General features: G+C 35.9%; 1 protein-coding gene across 11 annotated transcripts in view; it reads right to left on the bottom strand.

Moving 5' to 3' along the window:
• Positions 1-15,308, bottom strand: part of LAMA2 (laminin subunit alpha 2) — a 356,006-nt gene that overhangs the window by 209,036 nt on the left and 131,662 nt on the right. For all 11 annotated transcript variants that reach the window (XM_065056885.1, XM_065056887.1, XM_065056893.1 and 8 more), the window contains exons 5-9: positions 11,456-11,635; positions 9,503-9,592; positions 7,179-7,296; positions 5,340-5,518; positions 3,819-3,918 (exon numbers count right to left, since the gene is read on the bottom strand). In XM_065056885.1, coding sequence (XP_064912957.1) covers positions 3,819-3,918; positions 5,340-5,518; positions 7,179-7,296; positions 9,503-9,592; positions 11,456-11,635 — 667 coding nt within the window. The remainder of the gene's footprint in view (positions 1-3,818; positions 3,919-5,339; positions 5,519-7,178; positions 7,297-9,502; positions 9,593-11,455; positions 11,636-15,308) is intronic.

Genomic DNA, 15,308 nt, shown 5'->3' with positions numbered 1-15,308 from the left:
AGCTCTTCTATTCACTGATACAAAGAATTAATCTAGCTTTTCAGCTGTGTCCTTTTCTTTCTTGAGATCTCTGGTTATAACGTCATTACAGCTTAATCATATTTAACTCCTGCTGAATTTGAATGTCTAGCAGTCTTTTAGATTCTGAATTATCTGAAGTACTTCTTAGCAACATTTAAGCATTTAGCAAATTATTCCTTAAAATATGTGTATGTGTTACTAAGAGTACAACTTCCCAGAATCTGTCACAATTTATGTCCTTTTCTATTATCCTCAATTAGATACAACTTCTGCTTTTTCAGGGAGCTTCTTTTTTATTGTTCAAATAGATTATTTTCTAGCTTAATCACGTTGCTTGAATCATTTTGAACTAGAGGAATGTATCTTCTCTGAATATCTAATACGCAGTTTATAAACCCTATGCTTACCATTAGCAATCTTGGATTGTTCATTTGGATTTTCTTTTTAAAGGTTTCCATGTTTGGATTAAGCTGTTTTTTAGGGAGGTCTTCCCATTCCTACAAGAATTTTGAATTTGACCCTTCAAAAGGAGAGTTTTAAACCAGTTCCTCATGCATAAAAACAGAGGTGCTTCTCATTTTATCGTTTCTCTAACTAGCTGCTTGAAGAAGCATCCACCTACAGGAGTTTTTAATGATATTATCTCTTAATCCATACAGTGATAAAATTCAATCTGTCTTCTCTAACCTTGCATCCTCTTTGATCTCCTGTAGCACATCATATTGACTGTCACCTTCTTGATCTGTCTTAATTATATACAGAATTTCAATCCATGAAATTTCTGTGTTACTCACTACACATGAAACAATGTGCTTCATGGGTTTTGATGCCTGTGGCTGAGATGATTCTCAAATTTCTGAATTACCCTCCTCTCCACTAGCCACTGGCAACGCCCCACAGCACAGCAGTCCTCAGGCTCTTACGCAATCTGAGTCAACGCATCCTAGCTGGACAATCTTGTCTTACAAGAGACACTTCTCTCCCTTTTAGATGAAAATACCCTGCTGTATATCAAGGCTCAGGAGGAAAAGACACATGTAAGTCTGGCTCTTTAGAAGTGAGTGAATCTTATTTGAAAGTTTCTCATAAGTTTGTCATCAGGATTATATTGTACATAAGGAGGCAATAAGGAAAAAACTTAATCGCATGATGGTATGCATCAAGGACCAAGTCACAAAACTCTGCCAGTTTCCAAACCTCACAGTTTTTGCAGGTGCTTAAAAGCCAAGTAAAATGACTATTTGATAAAATCTAGCCACTATAGCTTGACACAAGAGTGCTGATTCACTGAGAAAGCCTAATTACTGGAATTCTGAATGTACAAGTTCCACATTTGCTTCTGTGTGGACAATTGCAAGTGTCACAATATCAGCAACGGTCAAGTTTACCTATTATTAGAATGGATTGGACAGGGGTGGACAAGTTCACTTTTAAAATTATTGCCTTTCAGTTACAAAACCTAGAGACATTTTCATCAGTTTATTTGATCAGTACTACAGTTTTCAAACATACTATGATTTATTATAAGTTTCTGGCTCTATCTTTTCTATATTGCTTCTAAACATATTATATTATGTTGCTATGAAAGAATATTTGAAAAGCATTTTTGAAGATTTAAAACTAAAATATACTATACAAGCTAGAATAATAATATTTCATTTCAGAATACCGTGTGAAACACGTAAGGACAAATTTATACTAGGCTGACCAAACTAGAAATTATACATGCTTAATATGAAAAAGTACTTATTTTTCCCCTGAAACAATGCCTGGTCAATTAAAAACTGACTTCTTCCTGCCATTCTCTTATCTACTGAAACCTGATGATGACTACAGGATGCAGTCATTTAAATCCAGTTACTGAATGTCATCGATGTACCAGTTATCATGGTATTTGCTACAATTTTCCATGTTAATTGTTGCTTACAGAGAATGTACAGAGAATGTACAGCCTCCAGTTTAATGTTCCTCGAGAACTTTTCAGGGTGACTTCATATCCCCAGTGATCTTCCTTATTATCATATTTCCATTTTACTTTAATGTTTTTAATCTTCCTGACTCATTTGCCTACCACACATTTAAGAAGCATATCCCCATCTTACACCAAACAAACAATTTATCCTTAAACAATCAACCAGCTAACTCTGAGATGTATTTCAGTCTACCCAGTGTTTATTCATTCTGGTTCACAGGCGAATAGATTCCTTCAGACAGATAATGCTTTCCAGCCTTTCCTTTATGAAGGCTCCCTGGTGCTTCAAACCCAACTGCTGCCCAGGGTGAGCAATAAAAAGAATTTTATCTAGGTATTGAATATAAATTTGAGAAAAGAAAAAGGTAAAATTTGATCTGCTTTCAGGATAGTTTTATGCTAAAAATTATATCCAGACATGCTCTTGATTCTAACCTTTTCCATTACCATAAAAATATTTTAACTTTTTCTTTTGAGGAAAAAGCTCTTTCCTTCAACTAGCATTATTGTGTCTTTTCCGCTGAATGTTACAATCACAAATCTGGCCCACTGGTCCAAACACTAGAGTCAAACATCGTGTGCAAGAAGTTTTCCCATTGTGTTGGACCTCATAGTACAACAAGAAGTAAAGAAAAGCGAATAAACAGAAAGAACAAGGATGGCTACAGGCTACAGAATGGCTACAAAGACCAGTTAAGTGTAGAGCTGACTTATTTTTCTTCTTATCATCTTAAAATAGGTAAATAAAATAAATATAAGAATTCTTTTTTATTTATTTATTTATTTTTATTTTTTGACTTTGTTTGTCACTATCTGAATCTATTTAGATTGGAAATAAATTAAATTAATTTTCCACGAGTCAAGTCTGGTTTGCCCATGAGAGTAATGGGTAAGCAACCTTCTGGTCTTTACCTCAACTTGTGAGCTGTTTCAACTTATTTTCTATCATGTCCTGCAGAGAGGGGCAGTGAGAAAGCAGCTGGGTGGGCCGTTGCAGATGGCCAAGGTCAACTCACCATAACTACAACTTGAACAATATCAGTATGATTTTATTGAACCAATGAATCAGTACATGGCTGTTTCAGTAGACTTAACACCTCTGGGCCCTGTGTTTGCATCTCAGCTATGCTGCTTTTATGTTCCATTGATCTGTATTTCAAAAAAGTTTGTTGCAACGTATTTTGTCAATCGATTGTAATTAGCTCAATTAAAATATCTCTTAAGAACTGACCTTGAAGTTTGTTATCTTCCTACAGTATTTTCAGAAATTTGTCAACAAAAGAACCAGAAAAATCTGGCAATCCATTCTTTCAAAGCACAAGGAAGCAGTGTATGAAGCTTCTCTGTTTGAAGATAGCTTTATAGGGCTATGGTAAGCAGTTTGCAATCCTACATGAACAATATAGATGGCACATAAATATGCACCTATCAAACTGATGTTTTTCTAGGTTTCAAATGGAATTATTCTTAGAGAGGAAAATAAATTAAAACATTATGGTTATACTAGTTTTAATCTCTATTGAAAAAGAAAGATGCTTTTTAAAACCAAAATTCTCCAATATGTTCCATGGGGAATACTCTTTCAAATATACCCAAGTTTGCAAGCCATGAATCTGAAAGAAGCCTCAGCAAATTTAGGAACAACAAGTCTGGGTTTCCAAAGAAAAGTACAATAAGAATGCAGGTGGTTTATTGTTTGCACGATTAAATGTAAAAAAAAAAAAAAAAGTTTGTTTTTTTTAAGAGTTATCACAGGTGTGTTTCAGCTTTTCTTTGACCATTGCTGAACTTGACCTTTAACATCACTATATTTTAGGAATCTTACCTCCTTCTGCATGTTTCTCATCTTTGACACAGGTATCATGTAAAGACCCACTTGGATCACAGGAACATGGCTGGCATGGATCTGGGCTATCTGGTAATACCTATTATAACAAAGAGATTACAAGAAAAAATCTTAAAAAAAGATTTTTACTTTACTTCTTAAAAAAAGAGCAGGAGAGAATGACTTCTGTGTGGATAGCTTGCACTTTAACAAGAGTGAGATGGTTGCTAAACTGCCCATGCAGTCTAAACATTGAACTTACATTTTGGATTTTTATTTAGAAATATATAAGTGATTTAGATGATGCAAATATGTTTTCAACTAAAAAACAGGTGTAAAGATACTAACAGACCCTTGTATAATTAAAATCAATAAATGTAACTAAATAGATGTTAATAATTCAGTACCTAAAGTAATATTTACAAACAGTTCAGTTATTCTGGTCAACATGATTCAAAAATCTAACTAAAGTTCGTCAGTCCAGAAGTGAACAAAATGGGTAAGTGAAGAAAAGTGAACATTAGACAATGGAACAATTTCCTTTTGTTCTTGAAAAGGCTACCTCAACCAAACTTAAACCTTAGCCTAATATCACATGGGGGAATATGAAGTAGAAATTCTCCATGGACCAGGTATATACACATATTATCAATATGATATAAACACACACATATACAAAATCCCTATTACTTGAATGATAACCTGATTCAGAGGAAAAAATCAAGTGCTTTGCTATTGAAGAGATCAGTACTCCTTTTCTCAAGTTCTAAGGCTAAAACCTGTATATCAGGAAGAATGTAATTGTTATTATTTGCTGATGTTTTCTGCGTTTCGGGTTTGAAAACCAATCAGACTAAAGGCCATGATTTACCCAACTAAAACTATACAGACAAAATATCAGGAATTCAAGCACACACTAATAGTGCGGCTGTCTAAAGCACAGGCACAGCCCACATTGGCAATACAACCTTATGTAAGATTCATCATCTGACAGCTTCAACTTAAATGAAAATATAGCCTTATATGATGAAATGCAAAAAAACCTCAACAAATCCTACAGCACCCAAAATGAAAGGCATTCATGAGACACTATAGTATTTCAGTAGTTATTAATTCTACATTATATTTAAAAAACACAAATTGCAGACTCTCTTTCTCCAATATCAAATATAGCAATATTTCTTTGATCTTTGACAATAAATCTTGAAATTCACTACTGAGGCAAAAGTTCTGTTTACAAGACCACATCCTCCTTTAAATTAAATTAAATTGAAATATTAGCTGGAGGCCCTGACCTCAAGTGCAGTCCTCCATGTCAACACAATTCATTTCATATTTCTGTGAGCATTAACTTTACAGATTTCCAGCTGTGAAAAGCAACTGCTACACCAACTGAATTAGAAGTTAACCTTCATGAAATGGCAGTCCAAACTGTGTCATCTCTTTTTTAATAACTTAAATCTCCAAATCATGGTTTCGACAGTGGCTTTACAGTGAGGTGACAACAGAACCCATGTTTACCCCTTTAGGTCTGAAGTAACCATCGATGCAGGTCTCGCAGTTTATGCCACTGGTGTGGCTTGTACAATTCACACACACGCCACCGCCAATGTATTCCCCGTGGACGTTCAAACTCTGGTTTCTATCTGCAACGTCCTGATCGTAGTAACACTCCTCAGTCTTCCCATGGCAGTTGCAGGCTAAAAGAGAAGGAACTGCGTTAGTGAACACTTTCCAGATGGAGGTGCCACACTGTTACTGAACTATTAAAAACACTCATTCAACATTTTATCATCGGTGCTGTGTACATTCTAACCAACAACACACCCAAGCATTAGTTTACAACTAGCTGTAAAAATCAGCCTGGCCCCATCAGAAGCACAGCCTGGAATTCTGTATATTGTATCTTTTTCTCAATATTTTGCATGGGGGAGTATGGAAGTTGACAGATATAGTCTAATTATGTTATTATGTTCTTCCTGTTTTGTTTTAGTGTTTTTTTCCTGTTTAAATCAATCATTCAGAAACCTTGTGATGGTTGCACACATGTACAGTTCATGAAAGAGTAAGGTCATTTAAAATAGATACGGAATTACAAGAAAAGCAGCAGAATGGTATGAGTAAATTAAAGTAATTTCCATGAAAGACGAAAGACATCCTAAAAACATTTGATTTGCACTGGGTCAGAACATAGGGGTTCCCAGTCTTAATACTTCTTTAGAAGTTCAGATTTGAACTCTTAGGCTTCAGGTCCACATACAGGAGGGCTAATCTAATAATCTGTTGTTGTGAAAATGAGGGAGCTCACTCTCTCTCCCCCTGCAGTATTAAAACATTCATTTCCACAGAAAGAGAAATTCAAAGCTTGTCAACATTGCAGGGAGTCATTCTCCTCACATCTGAACCAGATCCCAGGGAACTGTTTCCACCAAGAAAGTACAATTCACCAAGGGCTGAACATTGTACAAGAAGTGCCTCTCAAAAATTAAACAAGAAAATCAATGTACCCTGATTTCATTCCACAATGCATTCCCAGTGCAGACACAGTCGCTCCTGAAAAAAAGATGCCTGTAGCCAAACTTTACAGGACACAAATAAAGTATTACTACTTTTTATATGGGGATATCTGTTTCTTTTAACTTATTTTGAACCACCCATGGTAAAACTATAGCTAATATCCTGTAACTGAATAAACACTTATACTTAGTGGAGCACTAGATTCTATTATGTTCAGAAATACAAGCGGTATGTGACCTTTGGAAGTAAGATGTGAAAGTTCAATTATAACCGTCCTTACAACAGCAAATCTGAAAATTAAATTCTTACCCTGTGGGAAGGTGATATTTCAAGGTATGTTTTCATTTCATATTGGAAAACTAGATACATTGTTTTTTCCATAAAAAATCAGAAACTCAAATTGCATTTTGATCATGTAAAGTATTTTTTTTCAGCGAGGCTGAACATTATAACATATAAAATTGCCATTTATACAAAAATCTTTCAATTAAAGCTTAATATAATTAAAAATATGCTAAAAAGATTTTTTATTTATCAGGATACAATCCTAGTATTAAAAAAAAACCAAACACAAACATAATTATAAAATTAAACAAGGCAAAATGAATTTTTTGTACAGTATTTCACCAGTATCAACACGATACATAAAATATTCTGAGTTCAATAAAACCATGATTGTACATGTAACTTTCTCTTTTGAGTCAGTTTGTATAAGTGCACAACAACTGATTCATAAATGAATGCTGTTAGAAATGAAATTAATTGCAAAATTACATAGGACTAAATTTCAGTTTTCACCACCAGTTCCAATAAATTTTCTCTTCTGTACCACATTCAACTTACGTTCACATTCATGCTTAACCAGGAAAGTGCCAGCATGCCAAGGCTTTTGATTGAAACCAGGACAGCACCGATCACATGTCTCTCCACATGTGTTGTGTTCACACTGACAGACAGATTTCTAATTTAAAAGAGAAACAAATATTTATACAATGTGATGATTTGAAGAATCTGTCCATGTACATAATCTGCATTGCAGTTCAATTTATGAAAACATTAACATTAAGGATTGCTATACTCTGTAGTTCCTCTGTTTATTCATTTTTATTTATTTATGTACACTGCATTCCCCAAGTGAGAGACAAAAGAGTGTGTTTAACGTCTATAGCTCTGTTTTAAGAAAACCGCCTTGAGGCAAAAGAAGATAAGTGGCCAGAGAATCTAAGAACACAGCAGAATCTAATTCCAGCTGCGTGAAGAAAGGAGGAATGGGAGAATGAAAGTTCCTCAATACAGCAAATAAGCCAAAGTGCTGGTAGTCCTCAGATACAGCTTCACACTACAGGACAACCATTCATTCTCCACCCTCCCCTTAGATGCAGCAATCCTGCAGCTGCAGAGTGAAATAAGTGCTGTTGGCAGAACTGATAAAAATTGGCTTTTCTTTTAATTTAGCATTGTTTTTTTACTACATGAGTCAGCTCACCACGTAAACTTCTAACTGCATGACTAATTCTATGTGAGGGATAGTAGGAGTTTTTAAACTAACAAGAGATGAGAACAGGACAAGCCTTTCAGTCACTTTTCATTTCCTCAGATCACCTTTGTCCCAGCTTAGTCCCATCATGAAAATATTGTTGTAGGGAACACTCAAATTCTCTGAGCCACAGACACAGATTTGAAAAGATAAAAGAAACTGTAGTTTGGAGAAATGATGAGCAAAAATTGCCTTCCCAATAGTTATCCAGTGGAGGGGATTCTCTGTGGTCCTTGTAAGCCACTCAAGGTCAAATCAGCAGGCTAACCTGGAGAAATTCAATGGCTCATAGGTCAAAGTATAAATCTTTAAGGTTAAGGTTAAGGAATGCTTCAGAAAAGCAAGACAATAAATTCAATTAAGTTTATTCCTTGTAATGCTAGGGGGAAAATTCATTCTGCTAACAACTACAGTCATGATGTTTATAAGCCAAAGCCCACCTAATTTGGTAGGGCTCAGACTAAAGAGTATCCCTGGAGAGCTAAACCGAATACTCCAAATCTCTTACAGCTTGAGTTGTTTCACCTAAGCTATTTTTTATACTAGTCAGATAACAAATGCATATTTGTCATCCTGCAAAACAAGATACCACACTTGTCAAAATGCATTTATTTTGTCTAGTAGCCAAACTATCTGAAGTATTAATTAATCATAGTAACAGCACTTATTTTCTTAGGTCTAATTCTAGCAGATGGACTGAGACAATGCTGCACTTTGGTAACTGAGGCCATTTAAACCAATAGTTTGACACTTGCTATACACATCATCACAGAAAAGCCTTGGAAGGATTAAACCAAGGAGTCTGTAAGATTTTTACAAGGCTCCATGGAAACTGCTTAGAACTCTGAAAGACTTGCTCCAGTTTGTTTCCTACACAGTGGTTTAATGTTATATACAAAAAAGATTTTCTGTTAAACCCTACAAAGCTCCTACTTAAGTGAACAGTAGATTAAGAGGTCCCACACTGTGGCACATTAATAACACTAGTAGCTTGGAAATTCTGTATTAGTGATAATGTGTGCATAGATTTGGACCACCAGTAAAAAATTATATTCCTCTTTCAACTGTATTAGTTATGTGTTTATTAATGGAAAAAAAAAAAAAAAAAAAAAATAAAGCTATGAGTTGGAAGAAATTATAAGCAGCTTATGATTTTCGAGACTAGCTTGACTGATCACTCAATTAATATTTCCCGCATAGTAAATGCGCCATTCTGGAGCCAACATTTGTTTGTAAGTATCAATTAAACACTTGACTGTCATTTAGGAAACACCTTGACTAATATCAACAAGGAAAGGAAGACTGACTGTTAGTTCTCATCTCTACAGCTGCATAACATAACCAAAATTCCTGTTGTTCGTAGGAAGCTTTCAATATGGAATGAATGACCTGAAACTTATTCTTTCAGAGAAACCCTCTGCTGACATCGTATGAATGTTTATTATTCTGGCTGCTAACATTGTTTCTTCCTGGCACTGCTTTTGACTGTTGTTCCAGGTGAAGAACAGATATAAATTCAGAGAACTCTGAAGAAAACCAAGATTTTTTTCTCATGTTCTGCCTTATGAATAAAGCACATTAAAAAAAAAAAAAAAAGAAGAAGAAGAAGAAGAAGAAGAAAAATACATACATTGGTTGCTGGATCCAGTGGACAAGCCTTTGCATGGCCTGAACATATACACATGCCTCCAACAGAGATATCTTTTATAGAATAGTAATACTGTAAGACAAAACAGAAATTGAATTGCTAAGTGGATTATAAAATGCAGGTCCCAAACTTCAGAATTCATTTCTGATGACAAAACTGTCAGGTCCTGTTTTATTTCTTTTTTGATCTATTACAAATATAGCTGACAGTGTAATCCAAGCTGTACCTCAATCAGCAGATTCAGACTTAGTGAAAGAAAGGGCATAAAGTAGTACAGTTCCATTTGTCTGAAATCACAAGAGCCACATCAATTTATACACAGCATACACCAAACACAAGAATAGGAAAAGACCATACGCACACTGGATAACGAAAAGTCAAACGCCATAGAATTTATTCCCATCGGAAAACATGAAAAGGAAAAGGCGTGATGATGGGGAGAAGAGACAGGCTAGAACAAAACCTTAGAAGGAAACACTTTTGTTCACCTTATCTGAGTTTTACTTGGGCATTCATTGGCCTGAGGGAAGAACCGATTTTTACTACTGGCCTCTAGAATGACTATGGAATAGTCTTCATTACTGAGATTTAAATAACTTTTGACCTGTTGCTCTGCCAATTTGACCATTTGACCACTTCTGTTTTTCCTTTGGTGGGGACTAATAGCCCTAACCAGAAAGAAGGTGGAAATATATTTACACTCATATATTATGATATATATGAAAAGTGAATCTCAAATGTAATCTTGTCCATTTTCGTCTGTTTTGATGAGGGTCCTGTAACATCCTAACAATTGGCTAGTCAAAACCAACATACATTATCTGCAAATATTGCTGTTTCTGTGTTCAACCTCTTTTTCGGATCATTAATAAATACATCAAACAAAATGGGAACTCATATAACTTACGGTTAACCTTCTACCAGACAGAAAATTTACCATTTGTGGCCACCCTTTGCTTCCTGTTTTGTGGAATAGTGGTTTGTCTAATGTCTTCTATAGGAAAAGCCAGACAAGCATGGCAAGTTTCAGTTGCTACTTGTTCCTTTGAGAACAGCCTCATGGAGAGATGCCATACAGAACTTATTGCTCTATTTTGGTTTGAGAAATCTGTGGATCATCCTGCATTAGGTTTCATGAGTATACAGTGATTTTTAAAGTTTGAATTAAATTTTTGTGTTTCTGTTCACTTAGAATCAGATTATTAAATCTGTTATGTAAACATGCAGTTTCCATGATTAGTGAGGCTGCAAAAATTGCACTCAACTGGATGGGTTTCTGGGTTTGTAATACAAATCAGAATGGAACATTCCAAACTTTCATGAATAGCCCGCTCTCTGTGTACTTAGAGGAAGAAATGGAAACCAGAAATGAGGAACAGAGGAAGCAAATTTTTTTGCAGTTATCCACCTGCACTTTGCTGCATCTATTCTTTTAAGATAAAGCACAATGTAAAATTTCTACTGTTAACAATGATAGAATAATGCTTAAAGTGTTGTATTCAGGCCCTACTGCTATTTATAGTACCACTAGCAGGAATTCTACTCAAAGTAAGCATTCAAGTACTGTAAGAGATAGCAAAGCATTGAGCAGGAGAAGAGGTAAGAGGACACTATCTAACAGTAACCACTTGCCAACTACCTGCTGCCAAATGTTTGCAGCTAAAGGAGCTGTGTACTTATGTTAATAAGCATGTTATGTATGATACTAACCCCAGTAAGCAGAAAAGATGAAATTGTTATTTCTGTTACAGAGAATATAACAAAATACTGTGAAGAGAGAAATCTCAAACACCCAGATTTTGACAGATAGCAACATATATTCATCGTCTCCCAAAATTTCTTATTACAAATAAAGGCAGGTACAGCATTTAGAAGTGTAAGAGAACATATTGTAAGAGAACATACGTGAATTGCTACTGTCTTGCCAGAACTTACCCTCCTTGTAACAATGGGATCAATTTCATTTGGATCTTTGTGTGCGAACATCATTAAATCAGCATTTAGTGTCCGAATCCTCTGAAATCTCAGGCGAATAAAGCGAGCAGATGTGAATTCTAGTAACGCACGTGAAGGATCATCAGCACTAGGCCGCCCATTGATTAGAGAAGTGTGAATCTGAAGAGAGAATTATTAAAACAATCAGCAATAAGATGACAGCAATGTTGCCATGATTATCCCAACAAATATCATTAAAAACACTGTGTGAATGGCTTTATAAATGTAAAATACATCCTTTATTTAGGAAACAGATTTCCCCCATTCCACATACCCAGAGAGCCCAGTTATGGAGAGGCTTTACAGTAAAAACATTTTGAGCAAAGGAAAGTCATCAGCTACAGAAAGACTGTAGCACAAACTGCGTACATGTACCTAGGCCCTACAACAGTGTTCACGCCTCAGGCAACTCATTTCTCCTCCTCTAATCTAAAACAAGTATTTTCAAGTGATCGAACAACCAAAGGGTGCAAAACTTTTGAGTTAAAGGAATGGATACTTGGAATGGGACTCAGAATTCAACAGGGGTCAGTTTGCACATTCTAGCATGGTCATCATCAAAAGATTTTTGAACTAGATTTTTTTCTAAAGCCAGGATAAGATAACTTTTGAAATACTCAAAAATACAATGGCTAGATGAGAAAAAAATAAGCATTCATAGGCATCTCCCCATTCCCACTGTCTCTTTACACAATATATCATTTTCTTTGAATCTTGTTCTCAGCAAGTTGAAGCAATTTCCTGGCAACTGTTTTCACCTTGTCCCTAAGGAAAATTTTTATCACCTCCAAGAACACTGTTCAGCATTTGTTTTTCCAAAGACACTACCAATCTCTGCTTACACTGTGGTTTCTCTAAAGATTGCCTGCACTTCTCTGCCTGCCTATCCTAAACTCCAGAAATCTTTTAGGTAAGTGTGTTCTGTGGCTCTTTCACAAAGAGACTTCTCTGACCCCAATTGCAGTATCAAGGGCAAGGCAGCAAAATTAGGCAATCTTCTACCCCTCCTACCTTTTTAGCTGATCATGGCATACATTAGCTGTGAATCAACAATATAAAACAGATGGGCTGCTACAGAATTGTTCTTGGAAAAGGCCTACAAGAAGAAGAATGTCAGGTATAGCAAAATATTGTTAATGAGCACCTAGGGGGAGGGAGGAAAGAAACCATTAATTTTCCTGCATTCTGAAGTGTTTAATTTTAATTGGGGCATTTTTATTACAGGTCAGTACACCAAAAGAATGTTCGGATGCTGAGTCAAATGTGCAGAACATTAGAATGAATAAAATAATTTTTTCTTTTTTTGCAACGAACATGTTGTGCACCTTAGCTCAGTGCTCTGAGAGGCCACACAGCTGTTTCCTATCATTGAATGTGATCATATTATCACTGTTTTAGGCAAACAGCCGCCCTCAGAATGCCAGCTGGCACACACTTAGCAGCAGCTGCCTCACGCCAAGGAGAAACACAGCAAACCTACTGCTCCCAGCAAAACAGCAGCTCTTCCTTTCCTGGAGTTTTTCAGGTACCGAATAAAAGGCTTAATGAACAACTGCTGTCTTGCACTGGCCATGTGACACTATTAACTTACTTATTTTCGCTACCAAGAGGGAAACCCTAAAGCTCATCACATCCAGCATCCTGCTCCACTCTGTCCACAGGTACACAAAAATCACCGGGAGCCTCTCTGCCAGAGCAACTGTCAGTCCTGTCTCATCTAAGTATGAATCAGCAGCTCTACGCTTCTGCCATTTTATCTCCAGGAAGAGATGATATTGCTGCTTCCTTCTGAGTTCATAACAACACTCTCTGAGCTTTGACTCAATTTTGCTCCTGACTACAAGTAATTAAATTAAAGGAGACAGTTGGCTGGAAATGAACAGAATAAAATGCTATGAAAAAGGCAAGGTACAATGGAAAGATTATACTAAAAACCCCAGAGGAAGCAAGGAGGAGCTCCTGAATGAGAAACGGCTGGCTATAAGCAGGACAAAAACACATGACCAGAGAGAGCAAACTGCTCAAGTCCCCAGTGAAAAGAGAGGAGACCATGTGTGGAGAGTGAACTTCAAAAGAAGCCTGAGGATGGTGGCAATAGGTCCGGTGGAAATTGATAGATCTTTCCAAAAGAAGCAAGATTTTAGTGAGAACACATGCCTAAAGACTTCTTTGAATATTTACCTGTGAGCAAGGAAATAATTTCTTGTGAGTGTTTTTTCACACTGTCACCTCATTCCTTTAAACAGGATCCAAGAGACTTCTTTCTTAGAGGCATCAAACATAGATGGGTTACAGTAGAATAGTAAAGACTGAACTTTGATATTCCAGAGATAAAGAAGAAATATACCTAAAATAGTTCAGAAAACATCCCCTAGCTAACCCAGAACAGCAACAGCACCATGGCTACACGCAACATGGCAGTCAAAAAAAATTCAAGCTTTCAGGGGTAGGGGAAGAAAGATGCAGGCAAAACCCGTGTATCAGAACAAGCAAGTGCCCACAGAGAGTTCAGAGTATGAATCACAGACACAGCTTGACCCCAAATCACACAGCTGACAAACAGTCATATCTTTTGATTTACATTGTTCAAAAAAGAACAAACTTAGTCTTAAGACACTGACAGGTAAAAAAACCCACCATCTCAGAGTGATAGTTTTACAAAATTAAAACATAAATTAACAAAATGAAACAAGAAGCATCCTTTTCAGAACTGAGCATCTTTTTGAGAAGTTTCATGGATCTATCTACCAGCAGTCCATCTATTTGCAAGGTTAAACTAGTAGACATGAGGACTTCCACTTACATTGTCTTTTATGCTTGTGTTTAAATGTTTCACAATTTCATTTTAAAACAAAAACAAATAATTTCTCATGATTCCTGAAATGCAGCTATGTCCTTTCTGAAATGTGGCACATGTTCAAACATGCACACCAAAATGACACTGAGATTAGGAAATTAAAACTGGGTAGTTTTATCAAAATGAATCTGAAGGGAAAAATTTACAGAGGCAAAATTAATTACTCTAAATTATTTTTCCTCCTCTCAACATCTGTGTTTAAATCATTAATTTCTCCCTAGAAACACTTAGAATCAACTTGAAGAGTGTCCAACTAAATTGTTCCTAATCCTTGAAAAAAGAATATGGAAGAAACTGGGAGTACTTTGGGAACATCTGTCATTAATCAGGGATAAATAGTCAGAATTTAAATAACTTCTTTTAAAGAAGTCTGCATAGAAATCAGATTTATAATATTTTCAGTATGACTCTTGCAATGAGACCTCACTGTGTTTTTCAAAAGCTTGTTTTCTCATCTCCCTCCAGAATCTTGCACCTATTTGTAAGACATTCTTCACACAACAGCACATTTTCAGACAAGACACTAACATAGCCTCACCCTCCAAACTTTTTGAATCAAATCTGAAAATTTTTCCAATGAATGTAGTTCTCAACATTTGTCTGCTGTTATGTCACCCAAGATTATCATAGGACTTCATATATATGCTAAGGCATCAAATCCTGTACTAGCTGTGTTGTACTGCAGTATGAGACACATGGGAGTTCTACAGCAGAGTTAAGATCCAAAGCTGAGTCTACCAGGAAAATATTAATACTTTAATCCACCCATTGAGCTGCTACAATGTGGATAATCCAAGTCCCCACGAGGGAATAATCCCAAATTTTGCTCAGGTTTTATGGAGAACTTTTATTTACCAATTCCAAGATTGAGGTAATCACCATTTTGGATCCTAAATGAAAGTGATGTACATTCCAACACTAGAAAATTTTTCCTTA

This window comes from Columba livia, chromosome 3 (genome assembly GCF_036013475.1).
Source record: "Columba livia isolate bColLiv1 breed racing homer chromosome 3, bColLiv1.pat.W.v2, whole genome shotgun sequence".
Lineage (NCBI taxonomy): Eukaryota > Metazoa > Chordata > Aves > Columbiformes > Columbidae > Columba > Columba livia.
This window is presented reverse-complemented; position numbering and strand designations above follow the sequence as displayed.